Raw genomic sequence first — 25,682 nt, forward strand, 5'->3', positions numbered from 1 at the left:
TTTTTTACCCTTTCCTTGCAAACTTTCCTTACAATGTCTTTTTCACGCACTAATTTATTACCCTTTCCTTGCAAACTTTCCTGTTTTGCACACACACACACACACGCACACACACACACACACACACACACACACACACACACACACACACACACACACACACACACACACACACACACACACACACACACACACACACACACACACACACACACACACACACACACACACACACACACACACACTTCTATTTCTTTGCAAAACTTCCTTTATTACAATATCCTTTCGATACTTTAACCTTTTACCTTCTCGCTGCAAACCTTCCTCTCTAATCCTTCCTGTTTCGCACTCCGGCTTTTTATCTTTTCATCGCGTGTCTCCTGGTCCGCGGTGCCCACACTGGCCAAGTAAACAAGGACGTAAGGTTGTCGCTTGGATGACCGCGGCTCACCTCGCATTCTGCCTCCCCGCCTCTAATTAGCAATGGGTGAGGGAATACATGATGACCAGGGGAAGGCCACACCGCTGCTCACCCTCGTCTTCTGCAGGAACTGGAAAGAGAGAGACGAGACCATGCTATTTTTCTTTTTTTCTTGATGTTGTTGTTGGTTCTTCTTCTTCTTCTTCTTCTTCTTCTTCTTCTTCTTCTTCTTCTTCTTCTTCTTCTTCTTCTTCTTCTTCTTCTTCTTCTTCTTCTTCTTCTTCTTCTTCTTCTTCTTCTTCTTCTTCTTCTTCTTCTTCTTCTTCTTCTTCTTCTTCTTCTTCTTCTTCTTCTTCTTCTTCTTCTTCTTCTTCTTCTTCTTCTTCTTCTTCTTCTTCTTCTTCTTCTTCTTCTTCTTCTTCTTCTTCTTCTTCTTCTTCTTCTTCTTCTTTTAGTTTGTATGAGTGGATTGCAGGACAACCTAACCTGCCAACATACCCTAACCTTGCTGAACCTGCCTCTTATTTTACTTTTAGCTAATTTAGGTCTGCTTGTCGGCCACTTTGACCTACCCTGACCTAACTTAACCTACCTCATATTGTTTTTTTTTTTCTTTTCAGCATATGTAGTTACATGTTCACTACAGAATAACTTGGCGTACTCTGACCTAATTTAACCTAACTCATTTTCTTTACAGCTTTTATTAGTCTAACAGAGGACAGCGTAACCTACTCTAACCTACCTGACTTAACTTAGCCAGACTTGACTTAGGCTGCCCACTGAGGTACCAGTCCCTATCACCTTGTTTTATGACGTCTTTCTTTTTTATGATGCTCTACCATATCACGTCTTTCTCCGTGACACTGTGTTTCGTGACCCCTTTGCTTATGACGTCTTGTTCTGTCACGCCTTGTTTTCTAACGACTATCTTTGTGATCCCAAGTTTCGTGACGCATTTTGTTCTTCACTTCCAGGAGTCACCAAGAGCGGCCGGCCCGTTTCCCGCCTCACAGTCACGCCCCTGCACGCCCCCCATGGTCTGGATGCCAAGGCCGCAGCCGCCGCCGCCGCCGCCGCCCTGGAGGAGCAGCGCGTGGCGGCCGTACAGAACAACAGCCTGACGAACGTGACGGGGCAACTGGGAACCTCGGTCTTCCTGCCCTGCCGCACCACACACTCCATGGAGCGACAGGTGAGCGTGAAGACGACACACACACACACACACACACACACACACACACACACACACACACAGAGAGAGAGAGAGAGAGAGAGAGAGAGAGAGAGAGAGAGAGAGAGAGAGAGAGAGAGAGAGAGAGACTCATCGGCCACAAAGTCTACTTAGCATTCAGTTACCAAGCTATCTTGAAAACTGGAAGGCGTAGAGTGCCATTAGAATACCAGGAGATAGTAGTAGTAGTAGTAGTAGTAGAAGTGTATTGACAAAATTATATAAAGAAATTCCAGTTTTGTATGGAAAAAAAAAATCTAATTCTACCAAAACTAAATACTTAGATATCCAACACACACACACACACACACACACACACACACACACACACACACACACACACACACACACACGGAAGAGGAGGAACTTTTGAGGGTACTACACACGGAGGAGATAACGGTGACGGTGATGGAGTGTCGAGAGTGATGGAGGACCGGGGCGTGAGTGGCGACGCGGCCTGGGGAGTGTGAGGAGGACCCGGCGGCAGGACCTGTGCGTGATGTTATGAAGAGTCCCCGCGATGAAGCAAATGTATCGGAAAATTAGAAGAAAATATGATACCAATTATAAGGATACATCATTGTGCTGCGGGTCACAAGGGACAGTATCCTCAACCTTTTCAGTGTCGTACATCGGTGGATTTTAACCCTTCCACCGTCCTACCCTTAAGTGACGAAGGAAAACGGACGCAAAAATGAGAGAAAAAAATGCGACGTGTAACAATTCACAGCACTATAAGTCTTTTAGAACACTTATAAGAAAGAAAAGAGAATTAAAAGAGTAGATTTTCCAATATGTAAACGGTATAATTGTTACAGATGGCTGAAGGACAATAAGAAATGCGCCAGAGTGATTTGTTATTAAGGAAACTCGTCAAACAACAATAAAATGGTAACAGATATTAGTGGAAGGTCTTAGGGTTTTCAGTGTTTTTTTTTTTTATGGTTAAGGTGATAATTTAACAAGTATTGTGCATCATTATTGGTATAAACGTTTCAACGTCTTATCTCTACGAGTTTTTATAAGCTCTGATGGAAGTTATTAAGGTTTTTAATGTTTTTTTTCACAATTTTATAATTTTAGTGGCAGTTTAACTAAGATTCTGGGTCATTAGCTATAAAAGCATCAAAGAGAATCTGACTAATCATATTTAAAGCCTTTGAAAATAACCCCAATGACAAAATATCCAGTCGACTTTTAACAGGCTCTAGTGGAAATTGTATAGCCTTTTTAGGTTTTTTTTATAGTTTTACTGATAGTCTAATACTGTTTCTGTATAATTCGTGGCAGAAACTCCAATGAGAACGCGACTAATCACATCTGTGGCCTTTGAAAATAACCCTGATGAGAAAATAAAGCGTTTGAAAAATACAGACCCAGGTTTCTTCATTATAACAACTCGACCCGCTCCTCTTATCATGCGTCGTTAATGACTCAGAAATATATTTATATACAAGACGCTTCATCAGTTACCCATTGTTGATAGTTTTGAAGTAAATGATTGAGTGGTTGACTGAAATAATGTCTCCCAGCAGTCTTCCCATAATACGAGTAGTTCAGAAAGCCGCCACTAGAAGTCAGTGCAGTTGCCAGACTAGTGAGAAATCTTATCTATAGAGGACGTTGTTACTCTGAATAGTTGATTAATTTACCACCTAACTGTAAAATTAATAGATAAATAAGTGAATAAATGATTAGAAAATAGAACGAAATAGAGGGAGGTGTTATTCCTATTAGTTCATAAATTTGGCAGTGCAGGTACCAAACTATGAAATGAATACAGAAACAAAGAGGTACATAATTAAAAGGAACAAAATATAGGCCGTTGCTGCACTAGTAGTTCATAAATTTGGATCTAGAGAACAATGCAGTCAGTAAACTATGAAAAAATAAATAAATAAAATAAATAAATAAAAATGAATAGATAAATAAGAAAAAAATATATATATATAATTCATAGGTTTACCGATAGAGGGCGATGTGACCTATTATAATAACACCAATCACGCACTGGATAATTTAACATCTCTTTGTACAGCGATCAATCCAGCCAGCCACCCGCCGTCACCAGGTCAGTGTGCCGCGATGGCCTGGTGAGGGAATAAAGAGTTCACAATAATTACTGTATTGTGTCATTAGGTGTAAACTTGTAGGTCATTCTATAATCAATAAATCTATTTTCCCCACTTACGTACTTATTTACCAACTCCTGCCAATGAATGACCAGTGACGTAGCCTTTGTGTTGCCGACGTCCACTTACCTACCACACAATCTTTTTATTTTTTTATTTTTTTTTCACCCTTCCTTGATAAATATTTACTTCTTACTCTTCTTCCTCATTATCCTCTTATTTTCTTCCTTCTTTCTTCTCTTCTTTTGTTCTCTCCTCTTATTCTCTCACTTCTCTTCCCTTCATTCCCACACCGTCCTTCCTCACCGTTCTCTCCTTCTCTCCTTTTCTTATTTCCGTCAATGGAGGGGAGGTGAACGGTGTAACACAAAGGCATATGTCACTTGTCATTCATTGGCAGGAGTTAATAAATAAGTATGTAAGTAAGGAAAGAGATTTATTGATTATAGAATGACCTATAATTTTATACCTAACGACATAGTATAAAGTCATTATTTCTGAAACGCTTTATTCTCTCATGAAGTTTATTTTTCAAAGGTCACAGATGATTAACCGGGTCTTCATGAGTCTGTTTCTCATTTATGATGCGAGTTACTTGTTAAACTATCACTAAAATCATGAGAGAAAAAAAATCTTGAAAAATCTTTGGTTGGCAGGTAGATGGTTATACACAGGTAGAAAAAGATAGTTAATAAGTTTGTAGGTAGCCAAATATATGTATTGATTATTATAGAATGCTCTACAAATTTATGCCCGATGACACGAGAGAAAAGTCATTATTTTGAAAAGCTTTATTTTCTTACCATGACTGTTTTTCAAAAGTCGCAATGATGATTACTCACGTTCTCACCAGCGTGTTTCTCATTGCTGATGAAGAATCCTCGTTTACCCATCACTGAAATCTTAAAAACACTCTTGAAAACCCCTATTAACTTCCACCTGAACCTCTTAAACTACGAATATCATTAAAATCATAAAAAGGTGCTTGGAAATCCCAATGACTTCCACTAGATTCTATTCAAAGTGAAGTCAAGGAAAGACGCTGAAACGTTTGAGATTATGGTCCAATTATTACATCTGAAACTGCGCTACTCAACACTTCTCACAGGTGTTCCAGTCAGGGGTCGCCACAGCGGATCAACCTTCTCCAGCACACTCAGTCACACCCATTACAAGCATATCTTCCGCTGCACTCATAAACCTTCTCTTAGGTCTTCCTCTCTCTCTCCTGCCGGTTAGATCCATCTCCAGCGTCCTCCTTCACATAGAATCATACTCCTCGTCTTTCCACTCGCCATTCCCAAACCACGCCAATCTCGTCTCTGTAACCTTGTCCCCCAAACCGACGTGCATGTGATGTGCCTCTGATGCATTCATGTCTGATTTAGTCCTGTCTCATCACCGAACAAGTACGTACACTCAAGCCACCTGTTTAGAGATCACCGGTGTTGTCTTGGTGCCTCTCACTCTCTGCGCCCACTTAACATGCAAGCGGTGTGAGGGAGTTAACAGAAGACGGGCGCAGTTCCACACATGCCACTACTAGACTCTCGCAGACACTCCCCGCCACAAACTTGGTCTCAGTTACACAAGACAAGCCGGTGTTGGGGTTTGCTTATGAACCGTAAAGAAGGGATACTGTCGTGTTCTGAATGCGTGATGTTGTGTGTGTGTTTGTGTGTGTATGGGTTGGTAGCCGTGGATGTGGGAGAATGGTCGTTTTATATGAGAGAGAGAGGAGAGAGAGAGAGAGAGAGAGAGAGAGAGAGAGAGAGAGAGAGAGAGAGAGAGAGAGAGAGAGAGAGATTTCAAGTGCCACAGTAACAGACTAACATTGCACCTCTAAACGAAACAGATAAACATCACACACACACACACACACACACACACACACACACACTCTCTCTCTCTCTCTCTCTCTCTCTCTCTCTCTCTCTCTCTCTCTCTCTCTCTCTCTCTCTCTCTCTCTCTCTCTCAAATTCTCCAAACCTTTCCTCCCAACACCGATAGAACAAACCATAATCTGAAACGCTTGTACACCTCACTTCCACTCTTTTTAAAAGGCTCTAGTTGAAGTTACACGAGCTGTTAAGGGTATTTTTACTGCTTTAGTGACAGATTAACAACATTTCTACATCATTAACAAGAGAAACACCTTTGAGAACCCGGCTAATCGTCTCTGTGGCCTTGGAAAATAGTGCAAATACAGCAAAACGTTACAGCAAAGCGGTCCAGAATACGAACCGCATACAAGCTTCGCCAAACCTGAGCCACATAACACTTTGAGTCTTCGCTTTCACTGCTCTCGCCTCCCTTGCTTTCCGTACCCAGAATATTGACGCGGGCCATTAAGACGCATTACCTCGTCAGTAGCTATCGATTACCTGCAGGCGAGTGATGTAAGGGATGCAGGTAACTGAGAAACTTTGATGTGGATGATGGATGGATGTTCTTAACGCAAGCACATCCATCACGGGGGTTCTCTCTCTCTCTCTCTCTCTCTCTCTCTCTCTCTCTCTCTTCCTCTCTCTCCCTCTCTCCTCTCTCTCTCTCTCTCTCTCTCTCTCTCTCTCTCTCTCTGTGTGTGTGTGTGTGTGTGTGTGTGTGTGTGTGTGTGTGTGTCTGTGTGTGTGTGTGTGTGTGTTATCGTGTTTTTTTTGTTTGTTTGTTTTTATTTATGTATTTTTACGTGTGAAGGACTATAGGGTGAGAGTTATGAAAAGGAAGAGAAAAAGGTTTATTGAATTTTCGCCTCCGCAAAAAAGGGATGAGGAAAGAGGAAATCAAATCGGGTCGGCCAATTTTAGTTTCTTTTTGTCCCTTATTTATTTATTTATTTTTTATTTTTTTTTATTTTTTTTTTTGTGTGTGTGTGTGAGACTGACAAAGCTGTTAAAAGTAAATAAATTAATAGATAAATAAAGAGATAAGAAAAAAACAACCTTTCTCCTTCCACAAAAAAGTCAATAAATAAATCACATCAAGCAGATATTCACCACACAATCACCACATAGACACTACCCAGTCACCAAAGTCATCACACAGACATTCACCAGTCGTCAAAGTTACCACAGTCTTCGTTCACCATCCAGCCATCACATATTGATCACACATCACTTAATCTTCACCAAATCACCACACAGTCACCACATACACACTGCTCAATCACCCCTGTTATTCACCACCCAATCACCACACACCACAGTTCTCGCCCAATCTCCATATATTTACCGCACAGTCATCACACACACACACACAGACACACACACACTATACTCAAATACCTCAATCACCACACACTCACCTCAGCTCACCATACACTACCACTTTAGTCCTTCACCACGCCCCCATATGCCAGGGTCGTAGCGGCGCCACACATATGCACCACCCACGCTAGTCAGTCACTCCCCAGCTCCCATTCACCGCTACCTCGCTGTGTGTCATTCCTGAAGTGTGTGGCTGTTACTTCTGGCTGTTAGCACGACTGTTGATGTTATGGGCTGACTGCTGCATTACTCTACTACTGCTGTTGTTGATTTTGTTGCTACTGCTGCTAATACTGCTGCTGCTGTTGCTGCTATTGTCACTGCTACGACTGCTACCTTTGCTGCTGCTACTACTACTACTACTACTACTACTACTACTACTTCTACTACTTACTACTTTTATTTCTACTACTGTTATTACTACTACTATGCTACTATTATTAATATTAATGCTACACAACAACAACAACAACAACAACAACAACAAAAACAACAACTATTACTACTACTACTACTACTACTACTACTACTACTACTAACTACTACTACTAATAATAATAATAACAATAATAATAATAATAATAACAAACAACAACATCAACAACAACAACAACAACAACAACAACAACAACAACAACAGCCAAATAAACAAACATCACAACACCACAACCACCACAAATAATAGACATGGTTCCCGCCCCCCCTCCCCACCCCCCCCGCCCCAGGTGTCGTGGGTGCGGCGGCGGGACTGGCACATCCTCACCTCCGGCACGCTCACCTACACGCGGGAGGGAAGGTTCGCCGTGCACCACCCAGAGGGCAGCACCGAGTGGACGCTGGCCATCAAGTACGTCACGCTGGAGGACGCCGGCACGTACGAGTGTCAGGTACGTGGCGCCACTCACCAAGGACGCCCCCCGTGCTTGGTTGAGTTGATTTATTTATTTATTTATTTTATTAGTTTTTGTATGTTGTTTTATTCATTTATTATTAGTAGTATTTGTGTGTGTGTGTGTGTGTGTGTGTGTGTGTGTGTGTGTGTGTTTTCTTTCTTTTTATCTTTTTTTTAAGCATTTTTTTTGTATCTTTATTTAGTCCTCTTCTTTTTTGTTTTGTTTCTTTTTGACCACTTTTTTTTCTTTTTCTCCCTTTTGTCTTTTTTTCACTTTTTATTTACATCTCTTCTTTGTCTCAGTTTTCTTTTCTTTTTTTTTTCTTTCTTTGTCTTCTTTTATCTCTCTCTCTCTCTTTTTTTTCTGTCTCTTTTCTTTCCAGGGTGGGACTTGTAGTGGTGAGTGGAGGGGGAGAAGTTGCGTGATGGTATTAAGAGGAAGGGGGAAGGGGAAGATATGTAAGTACGTGGCACCAACAAGGGGGCTGCCATGTTTGGTTGAGTTATTGTATTTTGTGTTCTTTTCTTTTCAGGGTGTATTATATGATTAGATGAGACTTGTAGTGGTGAGTGAAGGGGAGCTGTTGAGCACTTATATAGAGAGGAATAGAAAGAGACTGCAGAGGGACTATTAAATGGGAAAGGAAGAAGGGAGGAAATGATGCTGTCTGCTGAGAAAGGATTAGGAGACTGTTAAAGGATTGAATAAGGAAAGAGAGAGGGGAGAAGACGCTGTATTGGGATTAAATGGCAAAGGATGGAGGAAAGACACTGACGAGGGGGGATGAGATAAGAAGAGAAAGAGGAAAGGAAGATTGTAAAGGAAGGACGGACGGTTCATGGATCTCATTGGGAGGGGAAAAAAGAAAAGCAAGGAAAGCTGCTGAAAGTTTGCAAAGGGAAGGACAAAGGAATAAAGAGAAAGGTTACTGAGTGATTACACGTGGCTGAAGGGAGGAAGGGAAAGGGAGAGTTTGCTGAGGGATAAGAAGGAAGGGGGATATGGAGATAAGGGAAGAAAGAAGAATTAATGTAGATATGGGAAAGGAGGAAGGGAAGAAGGTTGTTTATGGACGCAAGAGGAAGAAGTGGCTGAGGAATATGGGAAGAAGGAAGGTAGGAGAGGTACTTATGAAGGGAAGAGGAGAGGAAGTAGTGGAGGGATATGGGCAAGGAGGAAGGAAGGAAGCTTGGTTATGGAAAGGAGAAGGGGGAAAGGAAGTGACTGAGAGATATGGAAAGGAGGAAGGGAGGAAAGTGATATGGAAGGAAGAAGAGAGAGAAGTGGTGGAGGAATATGGGAGGAAGAAAGGGAGTAAGGGTGCCTATGGAGGTAAAGGGAGAGAGAGGAAATGATAGAGAGATATGGGGAAGGAGGGAAGAAGTAAGGGTGATATGAGAGAGAGAGAGAGAGAGAGAGAGAGAGAGAGAGAGAGAGAGAGAGAGAGAGAGAGAGAGAGAGAGAGAGAGAGAACACAGTATTGACAGGCAAGGTTATGAACAATTGCTGGCCCGTGTTGAGCAGACCAGGAGGAATCAACGAATTGGAGATTAATAATAAAACTCTTGTCAACACTGATGCAGCGGACGCTCTATTGGAAACAAATAAATTACGCGTGGTCTTCTTGCCTCACTGAGTGCTGTATTGTTCTGTGTCGTGTGTCTTGTGCGTGTGTGCCAAGCAAACGAAAGGGCGGCTATTAGAGGAACAGAATGGCTACCTTGGTATAATGAGGTAATGAAAAGAAAGTAGGGAAGAGAAAAAGTAGTTAAAGTGATTAAAAAATTTTGCCGGGCTGGGCAGTCAAGTTGGTTGGGGGAGGTGTTTTTGCTGCAGGTGAATCTAAGACATTGATGGTGATGATATATTGTGATAACAGGAACATCAGTTATATCAAATTAACGCTGAGAAGAATTCTTGGAGACTAACGATAGGAATGTATCCCACTGCTGCCACCAATTATTTTAGACTCGAGTTCACTGAAAGAAGTAGACCTGGTTTTCAGCTTATTGAAGGAAGCCTAGCCACCTGCATGCATGTATATATCAATGTTTGCATGTGGTGTTTTTAAGGCAAAATACCGGTGACTGTGCTCTTTATAGAGGGAGCAATACAGGTATGGCATGAAAATTTATCGACATACCAAACGCAGACTGCCTCTTGAAATGTAACTTTTCGTGATAGGTTTTTGATAGAGGCAAAATTAATAAAATTTTGTAAGTTTAACTGGGGAATTATTAAAGTTTCATAACTTTAGAAAGATGCGGAATTATAAAAATTTCGTAACTTTACGAAGAGGAAGAGTTATAAAGATTTCGTAAGTTTAGATAAAGGCGAAGTTATTGAAATTCTGTAACTTTACACACAGACAGATTTATTGAAATTTCGTAACTTTTAGATGACAGTGATGGAATTGCTGTAATTTTTTTAGGTTTAGGATAGATTAGATCTATCCTAAAACTAACTAAATTTCAGTAATTCCATGTCTACCATCTAAAAGCTACGAAATTTTAATAATTATACGTTCAATGAATGCTGTGAAAAAGTGAGACAGACTGACAGACTCAGCGCTCTTAATAGTGTAGATATGTGGGCACAAGACGAGAAACCTTCACCACGCAATTTCACCTTATTTTGTGTTGTCCTTTAATCTTAAGTCTACTGATATGCGATAAATCTAATACTTATAACCTAAGAACTGATGGACTCCAAGCAGAACATAGGATTTGAGGTTTAAGAAAATTGTTAGACAGAGCGGAAGTAAGCCCCATATTTTAGAACGCTTTGCTCACAGATGTGGTTAGCCGTGTTCACAATAGTGTTTCTCTTGTAATGTAGAAATCTTTATCTGTCACTAGAACTGTAAAAACTCTCTTAGAAAACTGTGTAACTTCAACTATATATCCTTTTGAAAGTAGTTGGCTGTGGCATAGAGGCATTTGAGAATAAGGAGTGTTTGTTACTGGAGAGCGAGGCACTCGCCCAAGTTTGACCGAATAAGAGTGGCGAACTGGTGATGCAGAGTGAATATAATGATAATAATAATAATAATAATAATAATAATAATAATAATAATAATAATAATAATAGTAATCGGTTTATTAATCTTGCTGCCTTGCAGCTGAAAATCCACATGTTACACACATATATATTAATATGCATACTACATCTAAAGATACATTTATATACATTCATCCTTAAGGAAGTATCTTACAGTTTGATACTGTGGCTGCCAGATGACGCCGGTCAACCTAGTAGACAAGGCCCGGGATGGTCAGGCCCGTTTGTATATTTCTTTTCAGAGTTTGTTTCTCCTACTACCTAGCAACGTGTTACAACTTCCGACTTACACCAGGGACCCAATCACTACTAGGTGAACAAGGGCTACACTGTAAAGAAGTCCGCCCAAAGACTTCCGACCTGACTCGGGATTCGAACACGGGTCCTCCCAAATGTGAATCGGGCGCGCTAACCACTGGGCTACCAGGCTGCCTTAGCGTACATGTTTATGTTCTCTAGTGTCTACATTTTTTTTTTTTAATCAGTTAAGTTTGCCCCTTTTAATTTCCCTGAATAACCTCCCTTCTTCCATTCCCTTAACCACCACCATACGCGAGGAACGTGTTAACAATCATTCTACATTCTAGTTGGCCTGATTTTCTTCTACATTCTGGTCAAAATCACCGTAGATGGTTAAGTAACTAGCTTTTGTCTTCTTCCTCCAACAGTTCTAATCTAGTTGGTAAAGATGTAGATCTAGGTGGTCGAACAATTTTCTTCTGTTTTCCCTTCTACATCCGTCCTCCAACAATTTCAATGTAGTTTATTATGTAATTCACTTCTTTTTTATCCTCCACATTCTTCGCCTACCAATTTTAATCTAATTTTCTTTACCTCCCTCCAATCTATAGTTTGTCAGGTCCCCAAATACACAGCGTAGTGATTTGGTCACAGCTCTTAGTTGCGTGTTGGCCTCGCTGTGTGACGAGAACAAACAGAAGATGGATAAAGAAAACGGTAGACGGCAGGTAAACACTCCAGCTTTAATTGGGCTTCCTTTTCACACGTGGCTGTTGCGTCGAGGTGAAACATGAAGCCATTGTGTGTGTGTGTGTGTGTGTGTGTGTTTGATTCTTGACCTTGTGTCCTTGTGTGAATCGAGAATGAGAGAGAGAGAGAGAGAGAGAGAGAGAGAGAGAGAGAGAGAGAGAGAGAGAGAGAGAGAGAGAGAGAGAGAGAGAGAGAGAGAGAGAGAGGCAAACAAATAAGTTGAAAAAGAGTAATAGACAGATACACAAAATTACAAATACACAGAGACAGACAGGCAAACACAAACAAATGTACAGAGACAAAAACAGGCAAACAAATAGAGACACACAGACAGAGAAGCAGACAGAGAAAGAGACAGGCAGAGAGATACACAGGGACAAACAGACACACAGAGATAGAATGACAAGCAAACAGGCTGATAATTTATTGGCTACAGTAATTTCACACTCTATAATGAATTCAACTAGAACCTTAAAATTAAATATAACAATCCCATTACCTATCACACACAAATATACATACATCTGTAGTCCACGTAACACATAGAGACAGACAGACAGAGAGACAGACAGCCTAGGACACCCCAAGACAAACATTACGCGAGATATTTAGCCAGTTTGAATGCGGGAATCATTGTTACTTATTAAAACGTTGTCACACCAGCACCACCACGCTCTCTCTCTTGTTTATGACCCACACCCATCATATATTACTTACCTCTCCCTCTCCCTCTCTCTCTCTCTCTCTCTCTCTCTCTCTCTCTCTCTCTCTCTCTCTCTCTCTCTCTCTCTCTTGCTGCTTGCTGTTTCACCTCAATTTTCTCTGTTTTCTCTCTTGTTTTATCGCAGACTTTTTTTTCGTTTATTGTTCCGTCTCTCATTTATTTTCTCACTTTTTTCCTCTTTTTATTTATTTCTTTCGTTATCACATTTTTTTCTCTCCCCATTTGCACATTCGTATCTTGTTTGTCTCTCTCTCTTTCTCTCTCTCTCTGGTTTCATTTTCTTTGTTCTTTCAGTAAACTGCTCTCGTTGTTTTCTTTTCGTCTCTTTGTTTTCTCCTATTTCCTTTTTATTCCTTTCTTCATCATGTTTTTTGTTGCTCTATTGCTTCTTTTTTTCAGTTTTATTTCCTTTTCTTCATTCAGGTCAGATTTTTTTTTCTTTTAATCTCACCTTTGATGTTGGGTCTTTTGTTTAATTTTATTTCTCTCTCTCTCTCTCTCTCTCTCTCTCTCTCTCTCTCTCTCTCTCTCTCTCTCTCTCTCTCTCTCTCTCTCTCTGCATTTCTTTTTTTTTATCTTTTTTTCTCCTAAATTTTGCTTCATTTCTTTTATTCTCTATTTTTTTTCTTTCCCCATTTTCTCCTTTCTTTTGCTTTTATTTCACTACTTATTTTCTTTCCTTTCTTTTTTTCCTTTATATCGTTTCTTTTATTATCTATGTATTTCTTATCTTTTTTTTTGTTTTCCTTCATTTCATCACTTGCTGTTTTCCTCTCTTGATTTTTTTTTTTCCTTTCTTTCATTTGTTTCATTTTTCTACGTATTTTTGTCTTACACCGTTCCTTCTCTCTTTTTTTTTTTTTCATTTCACCATCTCCTCCTTTTCTTATTGTCTTTCTTTTGTCACTTTCTCTTTCTTCCGTTTATTTCCTTCTTATCACCTCTCTTCTTTATTCTCTTCTAATTTTCTTCTGCTGCAAGAACCTTCGAATATTTTTGCGTATTATTTCTTATTATTTTTGCACGACCTGTTGCTTCTTTTCACTTATATTCCTTTGTTCTTCTGTTTTATTTTTATTTCATTCTTTTGTGCTTTGTATTTTAATGTTTTATGCAACAGACAATAACTTTTCAATGCAATACAACCTTTTCCACGACGCTGGTAGAGGGAGAGGTCTGTGGGGAGAGAGCCTTGTTCCATTCAATACTATTCGCCAATACATAGTTTACCAGGAGTAGTTAATAGTTGATCGGATGCCCTCGTTGTAGACTAATTGATATAGTAATTTGTAAGGTTGGTGGGTAGAGAGCCCTTTTCTTTTCTATCTTCTTTTTTTTATTTTTTTTTCAATCGTAGTTTATCTGTAGAAATAATAGGACATATATTTCATAAGGTTGGTGGAGTGTTCTTTTTTTATCCTCCCTTTTTCACTTCTAGTTTGTTAATAGTAATAGGAGGATATATATTTCTTAGGTTGTTTTATTTACATCGTCTTCTTCCACTCGTAGTTTATCAGTAGTAGTAACAGGATGTAAATTTCTCAAGGTCAGTGGGGAGAAAGTCTTGTCCTGTTGGTGCAATCTTCTTCCAGTAATAGTTTATCAGTAGTAATAAGTGGATGTATTTTTCTTTTAAGACTGGAGGGGTGAATGCCTCTTACTGTTTCTGTCCTCTTCTCCCACTTATAGTTTATCAATAGTAGTAATAGGATATGAATTTTTCACGGTGGACGGGGAGGAAGTTTAGTTCTGCTTCTATTCTCTTCCATTTGTAGTTTTATCAGTAGCAGTAAAATGGATATAAATTTCTCAGGGTGGGGAAGGAAGAAAGCCTTGATCAGTTTCTATCCTCTTATTTTACTAGTAGCAGTTATGTACAAATAAACTCGCCACATATCAAGAAGTTTCCTGGCACCTGTTCTTTCAAAGCGCTCAAAGTGTTTTCTACCATTTGTTCTTCCCCATCCTCTTCTCTCACTCGTTTACAAATAGCCTCCAACAGTCTGAAGTGTTTCCTATCATCTTTTCTTTTCTCTCCTGTTTACATATTACCTCGAATAAATCAAAGGGCTTTCTACCCCCCGTCCTTTTCTGTCCTGTTCCCCCACACAGTTCACCTCGAGCAGATCAAATGGTTTTCTTGATACCTGCTGTCTTGCATCCTCTTCTCCCACTTGTGTTTTACAGATGACATCGAACAGAGCAAAGAGTTTTCTAATATCTCTTCGTTCTCAACCTGTTCCTTCGCTCATAGTTCACCAGAAGAAGCGGAAATCAAACAAATGATCCTTGAAACAGATTAGTAGTTTTCCTATTATCTGTTTTTCTGATGTGTTAAGATGATAATAATAATAATAATAATAATAATAATAATAATAATAATAATAATAATAATAAGTGGGTTATTTGCCAAGAAAGTTGCGAAATTTAAATATTACATGACTTTCCTTATAATGTAACGCATTTCAGTACATCACTTATTAAAAGGAATAACCTGATCTAAAACAAGGAAGAGAGAGAGAGAGAGAGAGAGAGAGAGAGAGAGAGAGAGAGAGAGAGAGAGAGAGAGAGAGAGAGAGAGAGAGAGAGAGAGACTATATATTTTGATACACTTTATGCTTTCATGTAGCCATAACAGTTTGTACATAAAAAAAAAAAACATATACACACAAGTTGTAAAAAGGCTGGGCCCATCGAGTTGGAGTTTATATTGGGAGCCGAAAATTATCAAATCACAGCAAGGGATGGATTTTGGCAAGGTTATAGTGAACAGAATGTACTACTTCCATTAAAATAAAGAAAAAAATGTTAAATCAAGAAAAAAAAATATAAAAACGAGAGAGAGAGAGAGAGAGAGAGAGAGAGAGAGAGAGAGAGAGAGAGAGAGAGAGAGAGAGAGAGAGAATACGTAACTCAGCCATAAAGTATATGAATAAGAAGGTGCGGTTTGTTGCAGGATCGTTCAACATAAGCTGGTTGAGTTTTGTGCTTCGTTTGATCTTTGTTCTTTCATTTATAAATCATTTGCTTCCGTGTATAACATACGACTCTATTTCTCTCCCAGCGTCCTTTAATTTTATCTGTGTCAATTATTTATTATTATTTTGTTATTTTATTGATTAATGTCATGTGTCTATTATTTATTGAGTATCCTACAATGTACCTTTCACTATTTTTCCATCAAGATATTATATTCTCTGTTATTAATTTTTTTTTCTTGTTTATTTTCTCTTTATGTTCTAGTTCCTCTTACAACAAATGGAGTGTTTTTCTCTATTTTTTTTCTCTTTCATTTATCATCAGTTATCTCTTATTCACGTTCCATCTCTTACCACCAACATAAGTCTAATTTTTCTAAGTATTTCATTTTTTTTTTCTATTATATTCATCTATTATGAGTATTATTCACTTACTGTATTGTTTTCTCTTATTCCTTTAATGTATTATGATCTATTTCTTTTCTATGATCAATTTTCTCTTATTCACGTTCTAAGTTTCATTTCTCTAGCACAGTATTCCACTTTTTTTTTTCTATTATATTTATCTATTATGACTATCTGCTTTACTGTCAATATCCTTTTATTTATGGCTTCTTTAATATCTACCATTAATTTTCTCTTATTAATGTTCTATCTCTTATTGCCTACACGATTCTTCATTTTCTTTTTATTAGCGCAGTATTCACTTTTTCTATTATGACTTATCTGTTATTCTACCGTCAATATCCTCTTATCTATTTATCATCAATTTTCTCTTAATTATGTTATGTCTCTTACCACATTCACGAGTCTTCAGTTTTTTTTTTTTTTTCTTCTTTTTTCACTAGCACAGTATTCACTTCTCTATTATGTTTATCTGTTATGGCTTTTATTCTACCGCCAGTTTTCTCCTGTTCATAATTCATATCGTTCCCACAATAACGTTTTATCGTTATTATTTTTAGCATTTTCGTTTTTATCGTCTCGTATTTATACCTCATTGAACACACTTTTCCCACCCTCTCCGCCCCCCCCCCTCTCTCTCTCTCTCTCTCTCTCTCTCTCTCTCTCTCTCTCTCTCTCTCTCTCTCTCTCTCTCTCTCTCTCTCTCTCTCTCTCTCTCTCTCTCTCTCTCTCTCTCTCTCTCTCTCTCTCTCTCTCTCTATCTATCTCTCTATCTGTCTGTCTATCTCTATATCTATCTCTCTATCTCCCCTTCTCCTCCTCTCTTATTCTCTCCCCGTGTCTCTTCACAGTCTTCAGCCTCAGATAGAGCGTGTGAGTGTCAGCAGTGAGGTCAAAATCATCCCTACAATGTACTAGTGACCTTTTTTTCTCTCACAGGCAAGGAACACGCTGTGAAGATGAAGGAAAGGCCAGAGTGATTTACTGAGTCTGTGTTTGTCAAATGTCGAGCTTCGTCAAATCTGTCGCTCGTGTCATTTGAGGAGTGTTAAGAATTTTATTATTACTCGTGTTGTTGCTGCTGTGTTGCTTGGATTTTCTTTTGGGTTTGTCTTTGTGAGGTAGTTGGGTTAGGACTGGGTGATGTCGGGGGTTCTCTTTCTACTCACTGTTATGGTTCTTATATTCAGTTGTAAATAAGTGGAATAGACTCAGTTATCAGGTTGTTAGTGCTGCGTTATTACGAAGCTTTAAAAGAATATTACGTAAGTTAATGGATGAGGATAATGATAGGTAGTAATTGGTGGGTATGTTTCACTGGGACTACCACGTGTAGGCCTGATGTCTTCTTACAACTTCCCTTACTTTCTTATGTTCTTTTGCTCTTATTGTTGTTATTCATTGCTTTAACCACCACCTCAACCATCGCTGCAATTGTCACGTGTAGTTACTTCTATAATACTTCTTGGTGTCCTCGTGAAGGGATGGGTCGGTGTTGGGATGATGGTGAGGTGTGAAAATATCTAAGCTTTCTTTTTTTTTATTCATAATTATTGTTATTATTATCTGTCGTCATCAGCATTAACTATCATATGCATCTACTTCCTCGTTACTTCTTGGTGTCCTTGTGAGGGAATGGATCAGTGATGGGGTAATGGCGCGGTGTGATATTCGGGGTTCCTTTTTTTTCTATTCGTCGTTGTTATTATTGTTATTCATTGTCATCAGCTGAAAGTATCATGTGTGTTTGTTTTCACGTTACTTCCTGGTGTCTTTGTCAGTGTTGCGATAATGGTGAGGTGCGATTTTTTGGGTTTTTATTATTTTTTTATCTGTTCATTGTTGTTATTAGTGTTATTAATCATTGTCTTTCCCCCCAGCACCATCACTGTCCCTGTCGTGGGTGTTATGATTTATTCAGTACCTTTGTTATTACCACTGCCATAACCACCACTGCCATCACCGTCACTGTCATGGCTATTATGATTTATTCACTAGTTCCACCACCACCACCACCACCACCATCACTCTCTATCCACGTGCTGATTACGTTTTTTATATTACTTGTAGTTTTCTCTCTCTTCCTTCTCTCTGTTTCTATTCTTTCATATTCCTCATCTTTCTTGCTCCAATACCTGTCAATACCATTTCAGTAGCGAATTATTTTCAAGTTTTCTTTCATAAGCTAATTTTTCCTAATCTCTCTTCAGCAACACCACCACCACCATCACCATCACCTTCACTACCACTATCGTAACGTTATCTTTATCATAACTTCAAGGTACTACTTCCTTTGGTATGTACATACTGTTTTTGGCACGTACTGTTAGGTGTAGTAAGGTGCTCCATGTGACTGTCCTTTTCTACCAGGGCCTGACGGGGCTAAGAGCGTGAGTGATGTGTGTGTGTGTGTGTGTGTGTGTGTGAGTGTGGGCCACCTTGTATGGGATTGCCGGCCTGGTATATTAATAGATAGATACACTACTGAGGCGCCAAGTTCCCGAAGTGAATATCGAGACTATAGCAAAATAATCTACAGTGAAACACGATATCATTTTGCGAGTGGAGAACAATGCTATATATAAAAAAATAAAATAAAATAAATAAATAAATAGATAAAACAAAAAAAAAATATATATATATATAAGAAAAAGCTTGGAACTTGAACATAGTCTTTGCGAGTGGAGACCAGTGCTGCAAAAAAAATAAAAAATAATAATAATAATAAATAAATAAAATAAAATAAAAACTTGGGACTAGAACACAGTCTTTCTTTGCGAGCGGAGAGACCACACCTGCGGAATACGTTACCACTGTATTGCCGCACCATACGCAAGGAACGGAACGAAGAGGATGGGGACTCTACCCTGTGTATTTTTGTACAGTGAGACAAATGTATGGTGTGCTGTCCTGGCTATCTTTTTTTATTGGGACTGTTAACTTTGTGTATAGACCTATGCTGCTATAAAAAGAGAGAGAGAGAGAGAGAGAGAGAGAGAGAGAGAGAGAGAGAGAGAGAGAGAGAGAGAGAGAGAGAGAGAGAGAATATGAATAAACTTGGATTAGATTTAATGCACATACGGGGTGCAACAATATTCAGAGAGGTGCCCAAAGTAAAGTGTGTTATCCCGATTATCTTTCTGTTATCAGGAACGTTAACTTGATACACAGACCAGTACTGTAAAAAAAAAATAAATAAATAAATAAGAACTGTGTCAGGACTAGTACACTTACGAACTGCAGCAATTCTCAGAGAGGCGCCAATGGGAACACATGAAGATTTCCCATTTCCAGGAATCGGAGACAAGAGTTGCCTTCCCAGTAACACGGCGGCGAGGCGGGAGGAGGAGGAGAAGGGAAACGAGAACATCCAGCGCAGCATTTTAGTAAACAGCTTGCGTGGAGAGTTTGAGTGCCTTGAGGTGACAGGAGAACACGGGAGACAGGAGATAACAGGAGACAAAAGCAGTAGGAGACAGAGGCAGAAGTGAGAGAGAGCAGACTAGAAAGACGAAGCAAGAAATAGATGACACGAGACAGGAGACGAAAGACAAGATGTTTGGAAAGTATCACCGCCTACAGAAGACAGAAGATAAGAGACAGGAAGCAACAGAAAGGAGACAGTAAGCAAGAGGCAAGATGCAGGAACAAGAACGGGAGAAACAGAACAGGAATAACGGAGTAGAAAAGAAGAAGCACAAAGAGGCAAAAGATAAGAAACAGAAACAGGAGACGATACAGGAAGGACGGAGACGCAGAAAAGACATGAAGACACGAGATAGGAACTGGAGAGAGAGAGAGAGAGAGAGAGAGAGAGAGAGAGAGAGAGAGAGAGAGAGAGAGAGAGAGAGAGAGAGAGAGAGAGGAGACTAGAAAAATTAAGAACCAAGGTGAAGAGAAAAACACACGGGATAGGAAATAGGAAGCAGAAACAGAAACGGGGGGGGGGAGAGGAGACAGGAAGAACGGAGAAAAATCTGAGAAAAACAAAGGACAGAAACAAAACGAAGAGACAGAACTTTCAGGCAAACACCCAACGCATTCTTTCAAGCAACCACAGTGGGAAATGTCGGTTCCTTCAGGACAGACGGGTCTTCCTGAACGCAGCGCCTCCCTTCACAGACAGTACAAGGCCACGGACAGGCAGATGACGCCCCCCGCTCCTCACCTCTTTTTGTCGTCGCTGCATTTAAATATTCTGGACCCAAGAATGCCGCCATTTTCAGACCTTTGCAGACTCTGATTTCCCTTGTGACTCCGCTGAAAAGGTACCTAATGCAGCCCTGAATTCACATTGGAAAGGGGAAAAAATGTAAATTATCTTTGGGAACGCACCGCACTCTCTGTGATCCCTGGCCCTTGTTGTGAGACGCTTCACACCTCGGGGAGTACTTTCAAAGGCCATGGAGATGATTAGTCGTGCTCTCGCGTGTTTTTTTTTCTTTTTTTACGTTGAAGAAATTAAACTGTAACTCGAGTCAAGAAAACATCCTTGAATGTCCCAGTAATTTCCTTTAGAGCCCGTCAAATGTATGGAATCCTTGTTAAACTATCACAATGATTATGAAAACCCCAATCTTTTCCACCAGATCCTGTAAAAACTATAGAATCCCTGTTAAACTATGACTAGAATTTGTGAAAATACCCTTGAATACTCCAATAACGTCTACTACAGTCTACTGAGAATATGAAATCTTCGTTATTTTATCACTATAATCATGAAAAATCTCAATAAAATCCCTCTAGAGCGTCTTAAAAGTAGAAAATCTTTGTTAAACTATCTCTAAAATCATAAAAAAAAAGCACCCTTGAAAACTACATTAACTTCTACTGGACCTGTTAAAAGTATAGAATTCCTGTTAAACTACCATTAGATAACTTAAATACCTTTGCAAAGCCCATTACGTTCCACTAGAGCCTGCTAAAATCCTTGTTAAGTTCTCACTGCAATCATAGAACCGTCCTTGAAAACTACAGTAACCTCCACAAGAGCTTGTTAAAATATAGAATCTTCAATAAACTATCACTAAAATCATTAAAACACTCTTGAACACTGCAATGGAATCTAGAATTATTAAAACATCCTTGAAAACTAAAACAGAATCCTTGCCAAATCATTGCTACAATAACCTAAACTGCCTTGTTAACCCCAGTAACTTCCACTAAGTCCTGTTAAAAGTACAGAATCCTTGCTAAATTACCACTAGAATCATAACAGCACCATCGAAAACCACAATAAGTTCCATTAGACCCTGTTAAATATGTAGAACTCTTCTTAAACTATCATTAGAATCATGACAACCCCAATAACCTCCACTAGAACCTGCCAAAAGTATTTAATCCATGCTATACTACCACAAAAATAGCCAGAACACCCTTGCAATCCCCAGTACCATCCACTAAAGCCTGATAGAAATATAAAATCCTCATTAAACTATCGCTTGAAGCATAAAAACAAACATATCCTTGTTAAACTACCATTACAATAAGCAGAGCACCTTTGCACTCTCCAATACCTTCCACAAGAACTTGTTAATAATATAGAATCCATGATAAACTTCCACTAGAATTATAAAGACCCTCAGTATCATGAAAGCAACTTATTAGCAATGTAGAATTCTTGTTGAAACTTGCACACCCCAATAACTTCCACAAGAGTCTGTTAAAAATAATGAATCTTTGTAGAATTATGTAGAATTATGAAAACAGTCTTGAATACTTTACTAACTCCTACTAAAGCTTGCTAAACATGTAGAATCGTTGCTAAACTACTCTACAATAACTAAATCACCCTTGCACACCCCTATGCCTTTCACACAAGGTCCTATTAAAAGTATAGTCGAGATTGCACCGAAAGTGTCGAGAACGCAGTACCCTTTTGGAAGCTTCCTTTATCACGAATCGAAGTTGGGAGGAGGAGCGGCGCCACACACACCACCTCCCCACGCAACCCTAGGGACACTGGTGGGATGTGGTGGACTGGGGAGCGTGGGGCAGGGGTGGGAGGGGATGGAAATATCCTTAACCTTGATGTAAGGCGACCCGTCTCTCAAGAATCGCATCAAGTCTTGTGTGAAATTGTGAAATTCAGATCCGCATCGGTTTTCGTCCTCTCCTTGCTCCTTTGTGCCCCGCCCCCCCTCACCATCCGCCCCGCACTGGGAGAGGAGGATGAAAGAGGAGGAGAGAAAGAAGGAGGAAAAGAAAGAGAAAAGAGGAGGAGTAAGAGAAGGGGAAAAAAGAAAAGAGGAAGGAAAAACGTAAAAGAGTAGAAAGAGAAAAAAAAAGAAAGAAAAGAGTGGGAGTAAGAAGAAGGGAAAAAAGAAAAGAAGAAAAAGAAGTAGAAGAAGAAGAAGAAGAAAAGAAGAAAAAGAAAAGAAAAAGAAGATGAAAAGAGAAGAAAACAATAATGATATTGAATAATGATGATTACGACGACGACGATGATGATAATGTAGAATAAAAATAATAATGATGATGAACAAGACAGGAAAGAACAATTACGAGAAGAAAAACGACAACAATAACAATATGATGATGACGATAATGATGTGCACGAGGAAAAAAATGGAAAAATTACGAGGAAAAGGAAAAGAAAGAAAAAAATGAAGTAGTAAAAGAAGATGAAAAAGAAGAACAGGAGGACGTAGAGAAGGAACCACCACCGCCACCACCACCACCACAAAAACAGCAGCAGCATAACGAACCAGACGAAGAAGCATTAAGTATCATCAATCAAATCTTCACCTTCCATGCTGATTATGAGACAAGAGTGGCAGCACGAGAACTTGTAAACGCCCCCTGGAAGTCCTCGGAATCCTGGAGGAGGCGAAGAACGATTGGAAGCAACTAAAATAGGAACAAATAAAAGAGGAAACGGGCAAGGTCGAGGTGCAGCAGACGAAGAAAGACTAAAAATACCTGAAAGAGGAAGAAATGAGAGGAAATGGCAAGGATGAAGTACAGGAAACGAAGAGGAACAAATAATAAATAAAACTGGCAAGAACGAAGTGCACAAGACGAAGAAATGCCAGAAATAGCTAAAAGAGGAACAAATAAAAGAAAGTGGCAAGAATTGGATACAGGAAATGAAGACAGACGAGAAATAGGTGAATGAGGAACAAATAAGAAAGAGAACTGACAAGAATGAGATAATAGCAGACAAGCAGGTAGAAAACACTTCAGTTTAGACTCCTACCAATCCCGTGTAACCTTATTTAATCGTCGCCTCAGCCGGAAACATCACGTGACGTTTGACCAATATTCTGAAACACCTCTTCGAAACACACGCTTCACTTCGACTACTTTCAAAAGACTCTAGCTGAAATTACGCTGTTTTCAAATGTGCTTTGTTTAAGGTTCCAGTGACATATTAACACGATTTCTATATGACTAACAGGAGAAACACTCTTGAGAACCTGGATAAGCATCTCTGTGGTCTTTGAAAATCGTTATGGTGAAAGAGCAGAACGTTTCAGAATACGGGTTATTGTACTGAAGTTGATGGAGCAATAGCTGTAGTGCAAGTGGTAGAGGAATGATGTGAGGAAATATGCAGATTTAGCAACAGAGGAAATATGCAGATTTAGCAACAGAGGAAATATGCAGATTTAGCAACAGAAAAGTGGAATAGGACAAACGAGGTCATCTGAGAAAGCAAAGGTCAGGTCAATAAATTCGGTAATCAGGATGTTAATGCTGAGTCGTTTGGAAGCTTTGAAAGAAGACTAGACAAATTTATGAAATATGAGGGCGATAGATGGAAAAAGGTACTTGTGTTTCGTACAGGGACTGCTACCTGTAGGCCTCATGGCTTCTTGTAGCTTCATTTATTATTTTATGTTATGATGTTCTTACGTTCTCATATCAACTGAAAAAAAAAAAAAAAAAAAAGACGTTAGGGGAAGCGGAAAAAGACTGGATTTTTTCTTCTTGCGGCTACAACTTTATGCCGCTAGTAGGAAGAATACAAGGCAGCGTGAAGTTAATGTTTGAAGCTCATCCTGTCCCTAGCGTGATACAGTTTTGAAAGGGTATCAGGTAGAGGTATTAAAGTGGCGTAATGGATTTAACAAATGTGCTTAGACGAGATCCATACGGTCAGTAATCAGGATAGGGCAAGAAATAGCAGGCTTGAGTTCAATTAAGTTGGATTTAAAGAGGAGACAGGAATAAATTGGTTCTCACGTGGAGAGGTAGATGAGTGGAATAGTCTCAGTAATCAGACTGTTGGTGTGGAGGAAATTAGAAGCTTTGGGAGATTAGACAGATTTATGGATAGGGATAATAGGTGGACGTAGGTACGTTTTTGTACAGGGACTGCCACGTATAGACCCATTGTTTTCTTGTACCACCTCTTATGTTCTTAGGTCCTCATGTTCTTCTACACGGCTGATTCCCGCAAAGTGAGGGGGAGAGTACTTTCGCTTCTCCGTCAGAGGCCAAGGGGCTGAGAGAGTGGTATGGATGAGTGTGAATGTGAAAGTTGTGTGCCTTGTCTTGGCTACCTTCCTATTTTTTTTAATGGGAGACAGCCTTGATGTATCTACGATTGTATGTGTGCTCTTTATCCCACAATTGAAGCTGCGCAACGTGTAGTAATGATTTTTTTCCATTAATGTATTTTCTATTGTTTTTGCCTCCTACTTCTCTTTTATCTTCTCCTTTTGCCGTTCCCCTGAGGCCCAGAGTGAGGGGCTGCTGCATGTTCATGTTGCTTGTATCTTTCTCTGTGACTCCCACAATTCCATCTCTCACTCCATCACTCTGTCTTCCCCTCGATCTTCTTCCCTCAACTGGTTTTCTCCAGGCTTTTTTAATCGGCTCCTGGTTTTCTCTTCTTACAACGTGACCGAACCATCGCATTTTTTTTTATCTTCTTATCACTTCCAAAATGCAATCCACCTCCTGTTCTTCTTATTCTCACTCCTTAATTTCTGAGTGATGCACCCATTGTCCACCTCAGCATTTTCATCTGTGTTCCTGCTTCGTGGTTGTGGCGATGGACAAAAGATGGAGGTCGTATTGTAAGCCTCTGAAAATAGGCCTACAGTGGAAGCCTATTCATCCAGTCCTCAATGAGCAAAGTCTAAAGATTCCTGCTACTTTCCCTTAAAAAAAATAAATAAATGAAAAAAGAAAAGAAAGAAAGAATGCAAAGAATAAAATAAAAAGAAAAGAAAAGTTGTAATAATGACAGGGAACATTTTTGTCAATCTCGAGTGTGTCATTGAATAAGACTTCAATTATCATCATCATCATCATCATTATCATCATCATCATGCTTTAGTAAACTGTTATTATATATTTTCTGTTCCGCGCATTATGGTAAAAACGGAATCAGGCAGAGCGTTCCTGAGTTTAGCAGTGAGTGAGTAAAGAATGAAGATGCTGGTTAACTCTCGCATTAGTAAGTTGGACAGAAATAGAGACGGAAGGTAATCAAAGAGAATGAGGCAGTGTTCGACAGTTTGCCAATGATAAAAGGTAGAAGAGTGAAGATAATGGTTAACTCTCGCGTCAGTAAAGTGGACAAAATAGTGATGGAAGGTGAAATAAACATAATCAGGTAGAATAATCCAG

The 25,682-nt window shown here is 39.4% G+C and overlaps 1 protein-coding gene across 5 annotated transcripts in view; it reads left to right on the plus strand.

Annotated features, from left to right (window-relative positions):
• The window catches only part of LOC135113337 (cell adhesion molecule DSCAML1-like), a 310,112-nt gene that overhangs the window by 268,553 nt on the left and 15,877 nt on the right, over positions 1–25,682 (plus strand). For all 5 annotated transcript variants that reach the window (XM_064028581.1, XM_064028578.1, XM_064028577.1 and 2 more), the window contains 2 exons: positions 1,396–1,613; positions 7,776–7,937. In XM_064028581.1, the coding sequence (XP_063884651.1) occupies positions 1,396–1,613; positions 7,776–7,937 (380 nt within the window). The remainder of the gene's footprint in view (positions 1–1,395; positions 1,614–7,775; positions 7,938–25,682) is intronic.

This window comes from Scylla paramamosain, chromosome 25, assembly GCF_035594125.1.
Source record: "Scylla paramamosain isolate STU-SP2022 chromosome 25, ASM3559412v1, whole genome shotgun sequence".
Lineage (NCBI taxonomy): Eukaryota > Metazoa > Arthropoda > Malacostraca > Decapoda > Portunidae > Scylla > Scylla paramamosain.